At 34.7% G+C, this 21,693-nt stretch overlaps 1 protein-coding gene across 1 annotated transcript in view; it reads right to left on the bottom strand.

Annotated features, from left to right (window-relative positions):
* Positions 1-5,119: 5,119 nt before the first annotated feature.
* CFAP46 (cilia and flagella associated protein 46) overlaps positions 5,120-21,693 on the bottom strand; it is a 69,371-nt gene continuing 52,797 nt past the window's right edge. The window contains exons 45-59 of the mRNA XM_085064503.1: positions 20,921-21,018; positions 20,154-20,233; positions 19,605-19,756; positions 18,216-18,337; positions 17,748-17,803; positions 16,600-16,764; positions 14,804-14,880; positions 14,198-14,246; positions 14,074-14,109; positions 12,803-12,905; positions 11,437-11,549; positions 9,190-9,271; positions 7,173-7,309; positions 6,593-6,679; positions 5,120-5,799 (exon numbers count right to left, since the gene is read on the bottom strand). Of these exons, the coding sequence (XP_084920629.1) occupies positions 5,663-5,799; positions 6,593-6,679; positions 7,173-7,309; positions 9,190-9,271; positions 11,437-11,549; positions 12,803-12,905; positions 14,074-14,109; positions 14,198-14,246; positions 14,804-14,880; positions 16,600-16,764; positions 17,748-17,803; positions 18,216-18,337; positions 19,605-19,756; positions 20,154-20,233; positions 20,921-21,018 (1,494 nt within the window). The 3' untranslated portion in view covers positions 5,120-5,662. The remainder of the gene's footprint in view (positions 5,800-6,592; positions 6,680-7,172; positions 7,310-9,189; positions 9,272-11,436; positions 11,550-12,802; positions 12,906-14,073; positions 14,110-14,197; positions 14,247-14,803; positions 14,881-16,599; positions 16,765-17,747; positions 17,804-18,215; positions 18,338-19,604; positions 19,757-20,153; positions 20,234-20,920; positions 21,019-21,693) is intronic.

Below are 21,693 nucleotides of genomic sequence, written 5' to 3'. Positions count from 1 at the left end.
TGCAAACAGATGCTGCCCAAGGGCTCAGACGTAACTACACCAAAGGAGCAAAGTGAACATTTCTTTTACTTATGGGAACAGTAGTGTTTAAGTTCTGTCTCTGCTGGATCAGAAAACATAGTACATTCTTTTGTGTCAGGAAGACAACCAGTGTATAAATACTTGATAGAGATACCTGGTTACAAATATCTCAGTGTTGGCTCCTGTGCCATTCAGGTGGTCACTAGGACTTTGACTTCCCTTTTTCTGCATATAAAATGTGTGCGACCAGTTGCATGTGCAGGCCTGTCATGGAGTGACAAGGGACAAATCCTTACAGATTAAATACTTCTCAATTATCTGGTGTCAACACAGATCCTATGTGATGGAAAGCTAAAGTTATTCTAACTTAAAACTGGAAACAAACATCTTCTGTTCCATTTATGATAAAAATTCAGAAGGTAGTTAAGTCATTCATATTTTGCTACAGTAGACACACAAAAGCATGCTGACAGTGCATCTCCATGGTAAAGTCTGCCTCAGCTGAAGAAGTCTGTTCCCACTCTATACCAACACATCTGTCAATGTGTACCTGAGCTCATATTTAGTCTTGAGCAGAAGTGCAGGAGAAAGCATGCACCTGTACTGTCAGTGACAGTGACAGGATTACTTGCTCATCATCAGAAAAAACCAATGGCCCAGAAAGGATCAGATGCACAATGACAAGGTAGGAACTCTACATCAGTATTATGAAGAGTGCTGTAGGCAGCTTGGCTGCTGCCTCACTGTCAGGATCAACCAAATTACAGGCGGTCATCTATGTACCTCAGCTGCAGCATACTCCATGCTCATTTAGTTTATATTCTGTAACCTGCTTCAAGAGTTACAAGCTCAGATAAATTCTTAGGACATGACAGAACTGCAAATATTTTTGAAACCTGTCATTTTCTTCCAACAGAAAACCTTAGATAATTCTCCCTGCCAGTGTATTGTCAGGTAATTAATACACATCAGTGGGAGAACAGACTGTTCTGGCTACTTCTGCAATGCTGAGAACTCCAGCAGACAAGCTCATTACTACCAGAATGAGCATCAAGATGTCTGCTCTGAACAGATTAAACGTTTTCATCATAAACTTTTTCCCTTCATTCCTCTTCCAGGATATTGCAGATTACAGCTCTAACTGCAATTCCACTATCACTGTTCTCTTCTCAAGCTCACTTTGTATTTAAGAGGTTGTTCTTCATGCCTTCACCTGCAGTTTTCCAAGTGAACACTTCTGTCCTACAGCATGAAACCCTTTTCCCTTACTGATGGATAACAATCATGTCTTCATTGTGCTAATCAAAACAAATTGGGAGCACTGACCTGTCCCTTAAAATCTTGGCATCAAAGAGAAAAAGAAGACAGAGAATAGCACCTTGGACATTGTTTCTGTGATCTGCTTTCCAGTATCCAGTCAGATAAAAAACCACCCATAATACATAATATTTTCAAACAGAAGCCAGTACAGCTTATGACTGTAAAGGGAAATTGCCATCTGCACTTTTGAAAAACTCAGGTTTGTTTTGTTTTGCTTGTTTGCTTTCTGGAACTCTCCCTGCAATGCATTGACTTCTTTCACAATTAACATATTTGGGCAAAATTAAGGAAAAAACCACTCAGAATTAAAAAGAATTTTAGACAATAATGAACCTGATTCAGTTTACTTCAGTGTTATTATTTGTAGCATTCCTCAGTGCACCTATAGCACAGAAAAGTTGTTATGTCAACTCTTGAAATTGTTGAATTGTTGATTATGATTATGGTAGACTCATAAAAACCAGAAGTCCATCCACCACCATCCACCTTGCTAAGAAACTTGCCTTGTGACATTAACTTTACTTTCTTTAAGAAAATTAAGCCATCAAAAGTGCCACAGAACATTTTAAAAATATTTTTAGATGCCTTTTCAGAAAATAAACACAAATCCTTAATTAGTGCAGCCCTGATTTCTGGAAAAGCTGTACATCTTTGGGGACATCTAGTTTCTCCTAACAATTTCAAATGCTAAATGTCAAGTATGAGACCATCAAGAAAAGTGACAGGTCACGAACATTCAATTACAGGAAAGGACACTGTACTCGAGCTCAGTACTGACTCACTTTCAGTTAAATCTTGGCAGTTTTCACCCTCTTCTGCCATCATGTGTAAGGCTGAAGCATTATATGAAACAAAGGGAAAATAAACCACAGTAGTTATTCAGTGACAAATATCTTCTGAAATATTTCCCGTAGTAATGGACACTATCACAAAACACCCTTCCAATTTCTTGTACCTTCCTAGCCCAAAATATGGGCTTTTACTTCTGAAAGGGATCTTTAATTTTTTGGTTTCAACTGTATTGAACTCAGCATTGACTTAGTATACTCTTTTAGCAGAGGAAGAAAACATTTCTTCATAGATGGACTACTCTGTTAACAATGTTTATTTTAATATATTTAAAAATATACATATATATAATAATGGGTGTCAAGATGTGTATTTCAGGGAATATTATAATTGATATTTTATCCACCACCAAGACTGATAACATTCCATGCTGCGTTTTTATAACAATGGGATTAAGTAATCTAAAATTGTTCCTCATACTGTAAGTCTTAAGCGACCATCTGGAAAACTGCAATATATTAAATATGTTTCCTCTCTTCTTAATCTGAAATGAAGATTACTATGACTGATACTTTTGAAAATGTTAATGAAAGAACCCACACACTCTTCTCTCACTGGCTGAGAAATACTCTATTTATTGCCTGAATACCAATTTGGGTCTTCCACCAACCAGTAAATATTTCAGGGCACACAAGCATGCCTTCAGTTTTAACTTGACCGCATCCTTAAAACCCATGTTAATAACTATCTGTCAGTATATCCACTGTGATGAAGATACTGCAGTTGAAGGCCTGAATTAATACCAAAGAGGAACTTTAAAAAGTTCTTCCTGGTGGCATTGCATTGATGAGCTGGTCTTTCATCCACATTAAACAGAAGAAAGGATTTATACTCAGAGAAGAAGGTTGAGTTTCTTGTGACATCCTATTCTGGGAGAGCTTTCAGGTCAGATAGAGTGCCAAAGCATAGGTTGGAAGGCTTAGCAGGTAGTAAAATCCCTAAATTAGTGTTCAAACTCAGGATGAATGGTCTTAAATAATTATGGGAGTGATCTGTACACCAGCCTCAAATCTGCCCTAATTTCCCTTCCTACAAACACCGACATCAAACACCATCAGCTGCTACATTTCGGCATCTGCTCCACCACATTCCTTTGCAAAGTGGGGATACAGCCTTGCTGACAGGAGCAGCCACTGCAGCTCTGGAGAGAGACACACGTGTGATATGAAATCCTTGAAGGACTGCTTATGGCAGTATAATTTTAAAGAGGTTACACCAGGGACTAATGACAGAGCTTCTCTCTCTTTTTTGTTTATCATTTTATCACAAACTTGCTGCAGTTCTTTAATGCAGACCATTTAGAACCCCACACTTTTCTTAGACAGCTACGTACAACTCGAATTATGTTCTTGTCCTAGAATATCATCAATAAATTCACCATGGTTTTTTTCCTCCTCACATTTTTCAGATTACATAAATTTTAGCTGGCCAATTCTTTTCATGCTAAAATATATTATTAAATGTCATTTCTGTTATAAAAGCTAATTGATAGTGTGATTTGTTATGTTGCTGAGACATAATTCAGAAAGTTATTTTAAAGCCCTTGATACATGGAATAGCACTAACTGCTTAATATTTCTTGTATGAATGAATACAGTACATGGGGATGATGTAGTGCCACGCAGATGAAATATTTTCAGAAGCTCTTATTCTTGTTGTTTGGGCTTGTGCCAAAGTCGTTCAACGAGAGAGCTCATATGTCCTAAGGCGTATCTACTGTAATTTATTTCTGGGTCATTAGTTAGGAGGATTTTTTTCCCTCCAGGTTGCTGAACACTGTATAAGATTGTAAAAATTAAGAGCTCATCAAATAAATGAACACTTTAAAATACTAAAAAAATCAGATAAAAACAGATAAGCTTTTTTTTTTTTTAATTAGTTTCATCTTTTTATTTAATTAAAACAATTTATTGCTTTATACCATAAAAATAATTTCTCACTCTTGGGAAAGCCCAGATGGAGTACTGCATCTAGTTCAAACTACCCAGTATAAGAGCAAGTCCAGAGGAGGCCACAGAGGTTTCTGAGTGCTGGAGCCCCTCTGGCCCCAGGCTGGGGAGAGCTGGAATATTCACCTGGGGAGGAGAAGGCTCCAGGGAGACCTCAGAACACTAGCTTGTTTCAACATAAATTGCTTCTTCAGAGTCAGCAATACTTCAGCATCCCAAATACCATTCATGGGATGTAAAAAAAGAAGCTGTGTTATAGAAATACAATGAAAAGGTACCTGACAAGACCTAAAACTAAACACACAAATAAATACCAGAACTTGCAGAAGGGGACTCATGCCAGCATCTGGCAAAACACGGCAAGTTCAGAGACTTGAAAACATCTGATATTGAATCCTTAATTTTCAGACTGGACAACTTCAGTTCTTTCTATGATCTCTTCTTTACTTAATTTGTATTGTATTAAAGGCGACAATACATGCCATAAAAAATGTATTCCTATGTCTAAATTAGGTTATAAGGGGAATAAAAATCATGCATGTAACAGAACACAGTTCAACAGAGCAGCTCCTGTTGATATAAAGTTGTGTACATAAATTGAGTGGAAGAGGGAAGGAAGCACAAATTTATGTCCTGTTGTGTGCATAAAGTATTTTGCATGCCATTACTTTGTAATATGGACCATATAGCCCTATAACCCTTACTGGGTTCTAACTGACTATAACACATCAGGTAACCAAGGACAGTATCTTTTCACTACCATTTTAATGGTCTATCAGAAACAACAAATATGTCACAGGAAATAGACATCACCCTTTTACTGCGGAAAAAAGACTCTTGAAATTATTTTGTTTGCAATTACAATCAAAGCTTTATACTTTCCATAAATGTTAAATTATTTGACATCTATTTCTACAAAGTTTTAAAGTGTGTAATTTAAAAATGCATTTTTAAAAAATCTAAAAATCTATACACATAAATTTTATTTGGGATTTTGAAATCATTTAATAGATATTCATATGTTATTGAGGAAAATAACAAGAAAATAAAGAAAGCAAAAATTAGTAACCATTTTATTTAACACTAACTTGTTTTCTATTTAAAATACAAGTACTTCGATATGAAAAGATCAGTTCATTCAGAGTAAGGTAACTTGGTAAATTTTCAGCTATATTCCTGATAAATTGTTCATGTGAAAATAAAATACATCAAGGAAACATTTTTCCAAATGGAAGCACTTACATTGATACATTCTAATTCCATTCATGCATGAAGGCTGAAAAATACTAGCCTACTTTTCTTTAAGATACGTTGGTACTTAACAATTTTTTTAAATTTTCACCAAGTTAAAAAACCTTAGAGTACTAACTGAAATCTCTGAATTATATATTTTTTTTCCTGACACTTTTTCTAATATCAAACTGTTTACATCTGAAAAAGAAATCTGCAATATGTACATTTTCTTAAGGTAATGTCTCCTTAAACCAGTGTAGGTATTCTTAGCATGAAAAGATTGACACAAATTACATCAGAATTACGTTAGGTAAACCATAGAGCACACAATTAAAAGATGATGGATGAGTTGCAGGAAGATCTGAGGAAGTGCAAACAGTCTGCTCTTCTATTTTGTCTCCAGGAGAGCTGCGAGAATCTGCTTCCACTATAAAAATATGCCAAAAACCATTGTTATTTCTGAATATGACTGAATGTAAGAATGCTGTCCCATAATTTAACATATCTTCTCTTTGATTAACACTTGTGTTTCTTTTACATTCTTTAAAAAATATTAGTAACTGCCACTACATTTAAGAAGCATTTTCTGAAATAAAAAACCCACCAGAAAACTAGGGAATATTTCTGATCTGAATTCTTTCTCTCTTCAATTCTATGACAGTTATTATTTACACTTATTTTATTAAACCTTGTTTTAAAAGGTAAGTCCTGTACATAGTAAAATAGCAGTACAATTTTATTGACAGTATATTAGAAGTTGTTTTACTCAAAAATTCTTCCCCACTCTCCAACAAGATGCCAGATATTTCTTATATCTAGTATGCCCTTTACAATGCAGACTGTCTAAAATCGCTGCAGATCCTACTGATCTTTTTGCAGTCTATAATCCCATACCATTTATGTTGTTTATGTTGCGCTTCTGATGTAACTTTTCAGCAACACTACTTTATTTGTTCAGTGGAGAACAAATTTTAGCTTTTGGTTAGTTATGTCAAAGCCTCCCCCAAAATTTTATTTGCGTAAAATATAGCTACTCCAATTATGACCTTTTATCGGTGGTCTTCCAACTCTCAACCCTTTTAAGAAGTTTCAGAGAAAATTGTAATAGCTCATCTGAAAGGTTTCACTTGTACCTGTGAACTACCACACTGATCTACATATCTAAATGTTCTAGTTAGGATTTACAGACAGTTTTTCATACTAAGCCTTTTAATTCTTACTTTTAATGGAATCCCTTTTCCTGTGACTTCTACTCTTTCGAAGAATATGGACTGTCTGCCCAGTTGTTTTACCAAAGCTCAGCAAATCTGGAAAGAAATGTCAGTTTCTGTGAGTCATTAATGAAAGTTTTGAAAAACAAGAAAATATCAACCTTACAGCCTGGTGCTTTCACATTTAACACTTAATGGAAAAGAACACCTTTACAGATTTAGTACTGTATCTACAGATACAGCAGATGTAAGTTAACTCCAGGGGGAGTTTTACCCAGAGTTGATGTAACTACAGATGGCCACGTCCTAGGGTACTGCTTCTCACCATATAAATCCTAGTCTTACACAAAACCATAAACAAACACCCCACTAAAACTTTCTTAAGTAGGTTACTGCTCTGTTTGAAAGATCAACCTGTCAACAACATGGTGGCTCCTGCATGCAGTTCACCTCCTATGGAAACTCCAGGCAAAATTGGTAAGCAGCAAAGAAGAGACAGGAGACAGGTAGATATACACACGCCATGAGCACAGACACACAAATGTCTGAAGCAATAGACACGCAACCTGAAACAAACACAGACACTTACTCTCAAACAGTATTTCCAGCCTTTCTGCATTCTCTTGCAGGGTAGTGTACCACGGGGTGGCTATTACAGAACGAACACCTGTAAGGCTTAGAATCATTGCTGTCTCTGTTGGTCTCTCTAGAGCAATACATACACAACTAAAGAAGATCAAAATTATGGGATCAATAAAAGAAAAATGTACATAATATATAAATAAAAAAGCCAAACATACAGTTTTTTAATAGAAGGAGAAAGAATGCCAGACTGCATTTCCTTGTATGCTGAGCATAAAACGCTTTCTAACATTCATATAGCACTCTGAATTTAATATAACAAATTCAGGTAAGTTTCTCTCTGCATTTTTTCATGATGCAATTTTACCATGGGGATTACTCTCTGTCATATTACCGTAGTTCTGGACATCTCAGGAAATGTGAAAGGAGGAGTAACACCCCAACTTTTACAAAGCACTGCAGAACACCTTTTATAAGACAGTCAAAACATTTGCAATCAGGTGAAAAGACATGTTTAGACATAAAATCTTGTAGGAACTGGAATCTTGTTCCATGTCACAAGTATGGTGTTGATTTGGAGACTTAATAGCAAATCACCTGCAATGTGGGATTTGAGTTTTTACTGCTGAATATTTCAGTAAGGATGTTAGGTGTTATTGTTCTACTGATAAAAGGGGAGTGATACTGTAAGACTTAAACTGCAGTAAATAGAAGGTAGAATTTTGGTTTAATTTGGATCTGCTTTTCATAGTAACTATCAAAAGATGGTAATTAACATTTTCTGTAATCTTTTGGGGAGATGCAGTCTGATTGTCTGTGGAGTTTATGTGACTCATTTTTAAACAAATATTATTCCAAATTTTCAGGAAGGTTTTTGACTTAAACATTTAAGTCTTATTGATAAATTTATCAAACTCTTAAACTGAGACTGCAAAAGTTGTGAGTTTGAAAAACTAGCTTAAGGAATTGTGTTTTGGTTTTGCTTAGGAAATGGATGTTTGGGGGAGGTCAAAAAGGATATCAACAAATACCAGGAGGTTGTTTGTACATTCAGACTTCTGCATATTTATGTATGTTGATATGTGCATAACCTATCTTACACACAATCAATTTTAACTTATGCATTGTTGCACTATTTAAACAGTACTTTTAGAGAAATTTTCTTTCTATTTTTTCTTCATGGAAAGAATAATTAGAAAAGCAAAAAAATATTTATGTCCCCAGGATGAGCTTTGCTCACTTGCTGCCCAGGCACGCTGTTGGCTCAGCCTCAAGAGCCTTTCTGCAGGGCTGCTCTCCAGCCACCCCTCTCCAATTTATAGCTGTGTCCAGCGTTACTCTGCCATCAGTGAAGTCTGTCATTTGTTCTTGTTACATTTCATATCACTGATTATTGCCCAATGCTCCAAGCTATCTGCATCTCTCTGCAAGGCATCTCATCCCTCAAGAGTATGATCAGGTAATCTGCAAATTCAGCTTGGACTAAATAACTCATTAATAAAATTAGGACACTGTGGCATCTGTCAAGAATTAATAATGGACATGCAATAAAAGAATGTAAACCCTTACCAGCTGCCAACTTAAAAGCAACTAAAATACTGAAATGCTTTTAAGGATAAAAAAGCTGGAATTAGTAGTATTAAAAATTCTGAACAAGCCATTTAATATAAGCACTATTTAACAAGCTGTAATAATTTATTAAAAGAAATCTATCTGAATGTTAAACTTTTCCATGTACGAACCCTCAGAGGGACTCCTAACAGTTTATCCGTTAAAAGAAAATGTTATATATTCAATTGGAACATTTTGAGAATCTTGATCTCAGACTTTTGAGGTATGTGTAATGTAGCAAGGTTTCTACATCATGTTTTCTTATCATTGCCTTGTAAGAGAGCTTTTATCCCATTTAGCCATATAAAGAGGTTCTTCTACTTGCAAAAGTAAATGAGAATATTTGTAACTCAAAATTTTAACTTTGCTTTGAAATAATCTGCCTTATTGTGCTTTTTACTGAAATGACCTACTTCTTGTGGATATCAGAGTTTGTAATTCTTTGGTAACTTTGCAGTGATCGTACAAGATCCAGAAGAATCACCAAATGGCATTCTGGAAAAAAAACAACAATGGTATTTGCACTAATAATAATGCCCAGCATAGTAATTAAAGTAAATCAGGCCTTTTGTACGCCAGTTACTTTCCTGAACACAGCCTAAACCACTAGTATAAAATTTACATATTTCAGCCACAACGGTCAAGTATTATGTAAATGTACACTAATAAAGTAATCTTAACATTATATCATGTAATTTTGCTATAGTTTTCCATAGTGTTTTGCAGGTTTTTTTCCTATGCCACATTAGTGTAATTGGTAATGAACTCTACATATGATCTTATTACAGCCAATGACCTATATGACCCAATTCTGTAGTTATGAACTCTTGGAAGACTTTATGGTATGCAGGTATGGAAATTTTTTCTACCACCGCTCCTCTCCGCAACTCACAATCAAGTTACATCTCTAACATGCCTTATTTTCCTTAAAGGTCTCCAGTGAAATAATTCAGAATACTCTCAGAATTAAAAGGTTTTGCCTACTGTTTGGTTTGCTGTTGCTTAGATCTATTACTTATCTACCTTACCAGAGCAGATGAGAAGTAAATTACTTTTCTGCCTGGAAAGTCTATGACACACTTAAAACTTTTATCATATCTCCTCTCAATGTGTCAATATTTGCTCCAAAAATATGTTTTAAATGCATATAAACATATCAATGCACATACATATTTATTAATAAAACTAAGCACACAAGCTGTGGTACAGCCTTCTGACGACTCCTAATGTCCTCCAACAATAACTTACTCTATGTATTCAATATTCTTTCCCAGTTGAGACCTTTGCAATACTACATAGAGTAAGAAATTATTGCCTATAGCTTGCACATGACACTCCCGTATATGTACCCCCACAGACCTTGGTGTTTTTTAACAGTAGCAAGAGTATGTTGTTTAATTTGTGATCCGTCTCTTGACTCTACTCTGTAAGTCTGCCCCTTAAGCAGTAGTACCTTAACTTATTAATGATTAACTGATTATTTTCCCTTATGTATTATACCTCCCACTAGACTTTTACAAAGTCCCTCCCAAATTACACCCTGCATGAAGCAAGGTTAATTTGTATCATGATCTTGCATTTCAGGATTTGCTAAACCACTGCATTTGCTCTGTCAGCCTGGTCTCGTGCTCAGATTTAGCAATTATATATTTTCTTTCATCATGTACATGACCAAACCCAATACTTAATAATATTTTGTCTAGGCTAGATCTTTCAGAAATCTCAGACAGAATTAATCCTGGCATATTTTAAGAGTAGGACAAAGGGCAAGGTTTAACAATTTTTCAAAAGTTGCCAGACCTGTAAATATCTGGTCTACAGATATGTGAAACTTCATCTTCAGGCATGACCCATGTGTATAGAAGACATATTTTCTTATTTCCTGTAATATTTACATATAGATATTTAAATCACTTTCAAAATCAAAGCTTCATGAAGAAGCTTCCTGTTGCTATACAGGGCTTCACAATCTGATATACTCTCCTTGTCATTTTCCCATGTCAACACAATACAGCTACCCTGACAAATTCAGCACAACTCCAAAGTCAAGCTTCTTCCAGATGTGCAAAGATAATAGGAGCAGAAAGGAAGACTGTGAATCAAAAAAAACAGTCCAGAATCTAATCCTTCTGCCACAACAGAAAGACCAATTAGTTGTGAAGAAACAGAGAATAAATACCTTCTCAGAGTCTACACATGCTCTGTAATGCCATAGTAATCCTTCAGCATTAACCCAGCATTAACCTTGATGGACAATTCTTGTTTGCCTCAGTAGAGACTCACAAATTTTGGGGAAGTGGCACTGCAGAGGTTGTTCTTACCAATAAAAAATATCTTGCAATCAAATACTAAACTCCAAAGAAAAGGAGACGGTTTGCTGAGAAAACCCTTAGATGATGACTTAGATGAGTTTTTGAAACCAACGAATTCCAACATATGTAAGTAAAGAAGGACTAAGCTTATTTGTTAGGATTAACAAGAAAGCTTCTTAATTCTGTGCAACAGAATAAAAGCTACATAACACAAAGATTTTCTCACTAAAATCCCTGGATCTAGAGAAAAGCCCTTGATGCCAACATCAACATCAACTGTGATAGTAGGACACATCTAGGAATGAAAGCTGGTATAATCAAAAATATTTCTCAAATTGCTTATCTTACTTGGGATGTTCATAGCAACCAACCAATCAAGCAATACATGAGACATGAATCTCTCCATCCCATAGAAGAGAAAGGCACTACAGTTTGTCAGCAGCTGCTCCCATTCAGCTTGGCTGAAAGGAAGGAAGAAGAAAAAAAGGAAGTTACTTTCATGTTACTTTCATATTATTTTACAAGAATACTTTTCAGAAATTAGCCATAGCAAGCACTTCAGTGCTATTTACTCCAGAAATAATTATAACAAAAGTCAGCATGCAAAGCAAGGAGACAAACAAGACTGCAGAATTCTGCGAGAAGTGTAATAACTCCTATGCACTATTAATACTATACTCTTGCATTAAAATAATTACTGAGTAACATCTCATAGTGAGCAAGAGCCTTAGTGTATTTTTAGATAAATACTAGCTTGTCCATCAAAAAAGTAAAAAAAAACCCCTGACAACAACAACAAAAAAAACCAACAAAAACAAAAAAAAAAAAGCAAAACCCACTGCTGTATGTATTGTACAGCTTTAAAAATGCGGCCTTTGTCTAACATTCAAAGCGAGTATTCATCTATGCACCTACCAGGACATGAGCAATTAGTTTTTGAAAAAAGATGTGGATAATCAGCATAGCTGGCAGTAAAAACTGCAATTTGATAACAACAACCTTTGAAATTGCTGTGAAAAATGCTAGAGTACCTTGTCAGTGGTATTACCTAAGTAGAGAAGATTCCAAAGGACTGATTGCTAAACTAGCAATTAGGAAGGTCCAGTGATGGCCATGTTGACCTGTCACTGCTTGACCTCTTGAGATCCCTTTTCTCCTTCTATGACTACGGTCTTAAAAGTAAAGTATTTCTTTAAAGAACAAAGTGTGTTTACAAGTAGACTCCATAAAATGGTATTAGCTTCATGATCAATGTTTGAAATTGGAAGCTGTGTGATGTACCTTCACTACGCTGCTTCTGAAATCTGTGCTATCATTTACAGTTGACTGAAGGTGCACGGAGATGCTATACTTTTAAAACTTGGATTTAAAAACAATTGTGAGCAAAACCAGAAATTACACTTATGCTCACTTACGTGTATTCATCAAAGACTGCACCAGAAGACTTTCTATCCAAATGAGATTGTTTACATATACATCAGCTCTGACAAAACCAACCTGGCTAAATCACTTTGTGGCACTGTATTTCAGATCTCTAAAATACTCTGTCTACAAACCTAGATCTGTGTTTGATACGATAATGGTTTGCTATGTATTTATCAGCTCAGCAAAATGTGACCAAAAATGTGATTTTATGACCAAAGTCTCTGAAAATAGGCACAATTTTAAACAAGAAACATGAATAAAACAAGAAAGTAGACAGAATATTACACACCTTGGAACACACATATTGCCAATGACACCTTCCCACTGTAGTGTAAATAGCTCATGGTGTTTTTCTAGTATTTCCTTTATTTTTTGGGAAGGACTTGAAGCTTCTGTAACAACAGAATTTCATCACTATGAATGTGACATGCTACAAACTACATTGGGAAATCTCAATTTCAAAAATTTTTAAGTGACACTATCATGTTTAGGGAGTTTGAGGTCATAATTAGATTTCATGTTTTCTGAAACGTAAGTCTGGCTTTTAAAATTGAAGCAATTGTGTCATTTTCAGAGTAAAATTGGGATTCCTATTTGAAAGGTATATTTTATAACGAACAAGGATTATTTGGTAGACAAGTTAAAGACTTCAAACCACAAAGCAAAAAATTTAGATACACTGAAATAAAGGTAAATAACTAAAATCCAGTACTGCTCATACAGTTCTGTTCCAGAGAGAGGACATAAGTAGGTGGATAAACTACTTGAGTTTCCAGAGTCCTGATTTCAGAAAACAAGACTCCAAACACACCTCTGCTCTCCAACGACATTGCATATTTAATGATAAACAATTTTCTCCTTTTGACTACATTTTCATACTAGTATAAATTAAAAGATACACTCGGATATTGAGCACATGAAGTGATTTATATTGATCTGCTGGGAAGGAGAACTGCCAATGCATGGAGAAATACTCTGTTATGCTAGATTGCTCTGTAGCTTCTTTTGCATTGTGTTTAGACTTAATAACTATTTCAACACCTGAAGGGAGCCAACAAAACAGATGGAGAGAGACTATTTACAAGAGCATGTAAGTGACAGGACAAGGGCGAATGGCTTCACACTGAAACATAATTGGTTTAGGTTAGATATCAGAAAGAAATTCTTCCCTGTGAGGGAATGAGCCCCTGGCACAGGGTGTCCAGAGAAGCTGTGGCTGCCCCTGCGTCCCTGCAAGTGTCCAAGGCCAGGTAGGACAAGCCTTAGAGCAACCTGGTCCAGTGGACAGTGTGCCTTCCTGTGGCAAGGGATGGAATGAGATGAGCTTATAGGTCACTTCCAACCCAAACCAGTCTGTCATTCTGTGATTTAACTAAAAACCTCCGTTAACTGTTATACTGTTTCACTGATGCACCATTTACAGGTGATAAGCTGTGCTGTTCTGATGAAAAGGTATGCTTTTTTCCCAACATTTTGATGTCATGACTTCACTTTTTTGTACAAAAAAATTCTAAATTCCATGGGTAGATTGCGAATAAAATATTATTTCATATACATTACCTGCTTCTCTTCCTTCATTATAGGGGTCCACAATATCTGATAAACAGTTAATTACAAAGCTATTTAAACAACGAAAGAAGGAAATTTAGCTGATACACTTCACTAATAGGTTGTGAAAGGATACATTTAAAATTATGTACATCAACAGGCAAGCAATCACGATTAGCTGATGCCTACAATTAAAAAGAATATATTCTCTTACAGGTTAAAGCTTCAATCAAATACTAACAGTATTGCATTCTTTGCGTCAACTAACAGAAAGACATGTCAAACAAATAACAAAGTTTTGAATGTGGGTTTAAAAGCTTCATTATACTCAATTGTCAGTGGAAATTAATAAATTATTCTGCTTTCTCTACAATGCGCATACATATATTATATATATATTCACATATATGTGCACATCTATAGATTTATAAGCAAATATAGACATAAATTTATAAAAATATATGCATACAAGATATAAAATACAATGTATTGTTGCAGAAAGTATTTTCAGTAACTTTAAGTAGCTCCCTTTGTGGGTTATTAAATATGTCCCATTTACAAAGTATGATTTTTCAAAGAAAAACTCCTTGCAAAATCAACAGGAAGCAAGATTCTTATGGACTTCTGTGGCATTTTATTCCACTTCAAAATCCTAGCACACATAATGAGCTTCTATGCAACCCACTTAAACATTTTTCTATGCAAATTCTCTTGTTATTTGCAAAAAGTATGGAAAGTTCACCATTTGGACATTCTTTCTCTGTTGAGCTTTTGGTTTTGTTTCTTTAGATGTTTCAACATTTGTTGTAAATTCAGTATCTGTAAAAATGGAAAGAGAAAAGGTTTTTTTAATATATAGGCATTTTTAGCAAATAAATGTCCCTGAAGGATATGTATAATTTAATATATTTAATCACATATTTAAAATGATGCAGTAGTAGTAGTAGCAGTAACAACAACAGACTGAAGTAGAAAAATAAAAATTCATTTCAGAATGCAGCAAGGCAAGAACATTACCCAAATCTTCGTGCCTAAAAACAAAGGATTTAAAGTGGAAAACAAGGAGGAGATGTCATCCTATGTGATCCAATATGAAAATGCTTCATTACAGTACCTATTTTGGACAGAGTTGAACAGTGTTCATCAAAGCCCTTTCTAAGTCATTTACCACATCTATTAATTGTTGATGTTAATGGAATGACTGAAGTTTCTGTGGAACACAAAAGTATCTACAGGAAAAAGGAAGTTTGATATTTGAATTGGATTTTTTATTTAAGGGATTTTTTAAAAGCATAGAAAACTGTCTTATGTTTCCCACTGTATATATGACTATCACCGATAATATATCTCAACCAGTTATCACTGAGTGCCCTGAGACTTCATGGAAGTTTGAGATATGCATGAATACCATATTGCTTATGTTTCCTCAGTCAGTAGCCACTGTCATAATTGCAAGAACAAAGACTTTTCAACTATGCTTCCTCTCATTTATCCACTTCTAAAATTATGCAACCATAAGAAGTTCCATTCTGAAAATAGGAAAAACAGGAATAGAAAAAACCCTATGTGTTCTAAAACTTGTATTTCTGAAAGACCTGTAAAAGTATGTAAACTGAAAATACTCTCATCTTTCTTTCCTTTTAGAAAGAAGGCGTGAAATGGAAAAACAGAGAAAAGGTTGTAAGAACAGGTTATACTGGAAGCTAAATAGCACTAACTATTACCGATATGAACACAATACAAGAACCTCTCCGGAACAGCACATTTTCATGGTACAGAGTGAGATTTTCTACACATGGCCTATTTTTTATCTTGGACCAACTAGTTTTAATAATTTTATGTGGTTTTCTCTAGGTATGAGGGAAATGCCATTTCAATTTTTTAACTTTATTAATAGAAGTTATCTTCAATTCATGCAAAAATTGCTTAGTTCCTGCACTTTTTACTCACTTCTAGATCTAAGAAATGTGTTTTAAGATGCCATAAGGACAAGTTTACCAACTGGCCAACTACCTTAACTTAATTTTGCTGAAGAGTTTATGCAAGGTATAAGCAGTAGGGAAGGTTCATAAAGCCTGTGGGAACTTGATTTTGCCCAGGTCTACCACAAAAACTGAGAGGAAAATATTTAAGGGATTAAGATTTTGCATTTGGTATTTTGAGATAAGTCTTATAGTAATGATAAAGAAAATTAACAGAAGTGTAAATTCTTGCATCATTTTTTTGGTTGCAGCTGAAAATGGCTTTGACATTTTAACAACAGGCTCGTAAACTTGTCTACAATTTTTGATTCCACTGCACTTTACATAATTCTTTAATGTGTCAAGCTTATTTTAAATTAGGTACCACTTCACCTAAAATCAGCCTGTACATTACTGAAATAAGTCTACTGTACTAGCTAGTCCACCTAAAACACTGGAAACCTATTGCATGTGGCTTTCTTCCAGTAGAATATATACCACCATTCATATTTAAATTTTTAAGTATATTGTTTTATGCATCATTATGCTAAAGGAAAGAATGTTTATCTAATAGTACCTGACTCAGTCCAATGTAGTCGATTGTAGAGAATCTGCAGAGAAAAATCTCTGGAAACAGAACTTATTCCTTCCTCTTCAAATATACTGAGAGCTTCCAAAGGCAATTCCATAAACAATGTGTCCCCTAGTAATACCACACACAATCCTAAATCCACAGGTGTATCTAAAGAGTTGTGACAGAACATGATGCAGATTTAGTTCTCAGTTTGTATATAAATAATTTCAGTTAGATTAAAAACCTAAGTTCACTTTATTTTATGACACATAAACTTCATTGTATTGTGAATTAAGTGCATTAAGCAAAAATATTTCTTTTGATACCATTACCCTTAATATGTTCTCAAATTTCTATGCCTTTGTTAGCGCCAATTCTTCAGAGGGAAAAATATCCCTGTATTAATAACCAACTAGCTCAGGTCCAAGTCCAGGTGTATGCAATACATTCAGGAAAAGGATGTTTGGAAATGCAAAACTGCGAGAGCAGGGATTGGCTAAACAGCATAGAGCTGTAGAGGAACTCTTATCCAATACTGCGTTGCTTTGTAGAAAAATTTGTTTCTGTTATTTACCTGTTATTTAAGGGAAAAAAAGTACTAAATATTATTATGACAACATTTTTGTTCCACAGAGAAAGAGCACACGCATGGAAGCCAATTTATCCAGTTTTTGCAGAACTACACTTGAGATGTGTTTAGGGACACACTACAGTATTGGGCTTTCATTCAAGGTAACAACCTGCAAGAGTCCATAATGTTAAAAGCAAAAAAAAAAAAAAAAAAAAAAAAGACAAAACAAAGATATCTAGAGGCTTAAGACAGTTCTTTATTCTACGTTTTCTCCTGAGAAACTGGTTTGTGATAAAGCCATTTCACTTAAGTGTCTACAGACTGTATGGTTTGGAAGACTCTAAATAAATGCAGAAGCATAGCTCCATCCAGCATCTAAATTTGTCTTTGAAAGTATAATGAAATATTTGACTTGATATAGAAAATAAATCAGACAAAAACAATGCTGAAGCCTTTGTCCTCTCCCTGTTTTAAATATAATTAAGATGAATGGATTTTGGTGTCTGTCCACAGAGACACACACACACATTGTACTCAAGGGAGCACATATCCTGCATTCCAGCTTGTTTAGTGTCCTTACCTTTTACTTTCCTTTTTCCTGTTTCAGCTGCTGAAACTGATACGCTCTGGGATTCTCTGGGAAGAGGAATTTCAGTGAAAATATTACCAGTGCTAACAGTTGTGTAGGTAAAAGTTTTCACAGGAAACACAAAGACTAAACTGCTTCAATTTCAGTTAAACTTTACACAGGGACGTGCTCCCTTTGGAGGTTATGTCCTTAAGAAATCCCATCCTTTAACGGTTTAATTATAATATTGCATCTTGAACTTCAACTTAAATATAAATTAAGCTGGAGAACAGTGCTTGTCAGAAATGGCCGTCTATCATATCACTCAGTCTCTTAGTCTGACATATCCTGAATATACTCCTTTTCAAGATGTAAAACATTCATTCAACAGGGTATCCTTCCTAAAACCATTCCTTTATTTGAGGTACTTGAGCCACAGTTCTGTTTTCAAAAATGATAATCAGAGTCAACATAATTTACCTGATAGCAGAAAAATCAATTTGTGACAGTGCTGGTTTCAGATAGTCTTCCATAATTTTTATTATTTCAGAGAAATCTGATGTCAAATCAAGCCCACTATCTTCTGTTTTCTCTGTTGGAGTCTATCACATATAGAAACAAAAATTAGAATACTTTCACTCTTCATCGTTGTTAAATACCATTGTGTATATAAATTTTATATTACATTGAATCAGAGACTAAATAAAATGTGAAAGATTGTAAAATGGAAAATAAAAATGTAAGAATTCAGTTTCAAAACTACTTTATTTCAAAATTTCGTACCAGCATTTTACAAAGTACTCTAGCATAGGAATCAGTAGAAGGTGTCAATACTTTTTAAAGTATTTAAATAATTTTAAACAATTAATATACTTCAGTAATTTCAATAGGGAATGGCAAACAAGTACAGCAGAAAGAAATTATAATGTGTTCCTCCAAATAATGAGAAGAAATTGTGTTGGGACTGAGAAGTGAACAGAAACTGCATGATGAACATAGCAGAAGCAAATGAAAGCATATGGAGAGATCAGTGGAGCCAATTTAGGGAAAAATCTAATCAGAATGAAGAAAATACATAAAGAGAGAATAGAATCATGTAGGAGAGAAAGACACAGAAAATTGAAGCCTCTAAAATCCAACACAGATGGACACAAAACCGCTAACTGGACAAATGAGCTCAATTAAATGGTGAAGAGTGTTGGTATTAATGAATGAACTTTTATCCAAGGCTTGTGTTCCTCAGTCCAGGCTGCATGCATAAGTTCCGAGAGTTGTAATGCATGTGCATTTCAAAAACCTAAGTCACTTGTTTTTTCCATCTGTTTGACCTGACACTATCTTGGCACCTTTTTTTTTAATTTTTTTACTTACTCAACTACAGCAATCAACTGCACCCAAATAAAGAGCTACAGTGCAAAAAATATTGCATGCTCTAGCAGAAAACTTTTCCATGCTGGAAATCAGTAATAAATATCTGGCTAAGATAGTTTTATTTAGATTAAAGGGTTACAATCTATGATCCTGCTTTTTCCTTGGAACAGCAGGGACTTCCATGTGATATGAAAGGCAGTGTACATTTGCAAATGCAAATCTCAGAAATATGGAACATTTTCAAGTAAACCGATCTCAACTGCATAAATTTTTAATTCTAGCAACTACTGAACATTTCAAAGCTCCTGAATGACAAATACAGAAACAACAGCTCAGTAAGATTAAATTTTGAAGCAGAGTACACAGCATTTAGTAACTGTGAAGACGAGGGATGCCACACTTGGAAAAAACTGAAAAATTCTGCATAAAGAATGTCTATCATATTTTTAGTACATGTGTTTCACCCTAATTTAAATATAAAGTAATAAAATATATTACCACTTCTTTTTTGGAGACACACTCTTGCAAGTTCTGAATGACAGTTTGTTTAAGATGACTCTTCATCTTTTGCTGCTTGTAAAGATGCATTTTTTCCAACAAAATACAAAACGCATCAGGATTCACAGGAAATCGAGAAACTTTTGCCTGCACTATTAAAAGTAGGATAACACCCTCTTAAAAGTCTTTTTGAGCCATATTTGTACTTGAAGATGTTATTGTAAAAATACCATCAGTTTTTAGTCATGGTAATCTTAGAAAATAAAATCAAGATAGATATCAAGGTAGATATAAACACAAAATATATATATAAATGCACTTTGAAAGAAAATCTCTATGATTATTTATCTATAACAACTTCACCCTTCAAATACAAATAAAAATTATATAAATTGTGACTAGATACATTACATCTGACAATGAAACATATATTTATTAATTTATTTTTCCTTAGTAATTAAGAAGAGTTAAAAGTATTAGAAAAAGATATGAACCTTCTCATAACATCAGTGCAATGATTTTTCTCTCTTAAATGTAAGAGGTACTTACCCATTCTCTGAGTTGGTTTTCCTTTTTGCTGTGCAGGACTTACTTTGGGCATCTCAATCAATGAACTGTACAAATGTGATCTATGGAAAGCAGAAAAGTGCTGAATGGATTATTTGATTGTCTAGCCTTGGTTATATGACTCAAATTTATTAGATGAGTAATTATTACCCTCTAATTTAATGTGCTCACAAATACTCTCAGGCTGCAGTAACTACCCCCAGCTTGGGTGCAAAAACCTGCAAATTCTAGCTGGAACAAACTGAGAGTTGTAAGGTAAATTCTTTTATTACTATATATCCAATGAGGTAAATTTCTATCTGTTCCATGACAAGTGTTTAAGACTTTTTAAACTGGCGGATGCACTCATAGTCAGTCACTACAGCTCAGTTTATGACCTAATTTATTGCAGCTAATTAGGCTGCAATAATCAGATAATTGGTTGCTTTATAAAGCTAAACATGACCCCTCCTAACATTTCCAAGAGCATAAGCAATAAGAGTGGGAAACTCTTAACAGAACTTAGGAAGGATATAAAAAATTGCCTGAAACCTTCAAGTGACTGCTGGAGATTTAAGAGACAATTAAGGAAATCCAGAGAACAGAAAACAGACAACTGAGCTGCTTGCAGTTTGATTTATATATTAATTAGTTCATTATCCTAAAATTCAAGTCCAGCAAAATTAGAAGTGAAAGGCAATAAACAACCAGGCAAAAAAATATGACATCTGTAACAAACAATGCTAAATCAAAATGTTGACATTTTATACCTGTCTTCTGAATGCTGTAGAATAATTATGTAGAAACTGGATGGCAATTCATCCATTATATTAAAATGCTCAACAGGAATACAGAGGTTTCTCCATGCCTGTACAATAGCCCAAAAGTAGTATTATTTTCATAGACTTTATAAATCCCAATCTCAGTTCTTTCATTAGAAAATTGATAGTAATTCTAGAATTCTGAACAACATACTGAACATACTGTTCATCAAACACTCTGCAGATGTGCCAGAACAGTAGGCTCTGACCATACAGAAAACACTGCTTCCCTGCAGGGGAAGCAAGCACTGGCACAAGTTGTCCAAGGAGGCTGTGGAGCCTCCACTCTTGGAGATATTCAGAAGCCACCTGGACATGGTTGCGGACAACGAGCTCTAGGTGGCCCTGCTTGAGCAATGGGATTTTACAAGACGACCTTCAGAGATTTTTTCTAACCTCAACCATTCTATGATGTACATTTTGTGCAGTGCAGAAGAATGTATAAATATTATTTTAAATAAATTTCAAATACTGTAACTTAGTCCACTTTTCATAACAATATTGCTTTTATGGTAGCTACACTATTTCTGAAGTTAAAATGCTATCAAATACTAGCAGAGTATTAGCAAAGGACGTGAGTAGAACAATTCATACTAACATTTATATTTGAAAAAGTCCTTCAAAATGTTGCTAGAGACACTTCAACAAGTACTATATAAAATTGTATTTGGTTTATGTGGCAAGATTTTGGTAGCAGGGGAAGGTGCAGGGGTGGCTCTTAA

This window comes from Lichenostomus cassidix, chromosome 6, assembly GCF_008360975.1.
Source record: "Lichenostomus cassidix isolate B80296 chromosome 6, HeHo_3.0, whole genome shotgun sequence".
NCBI lineage: Eukaryota > Metazoa > Chordata > Aves > Passeriformes > Meliphagidae > Lichenostomus > Lichenostomus cassidix.
The sequence above is the reverse complement of the archived record's forward strand: the minus strand, read 5'-3'. Positions and strand labels throughout refer to the sequence as shown.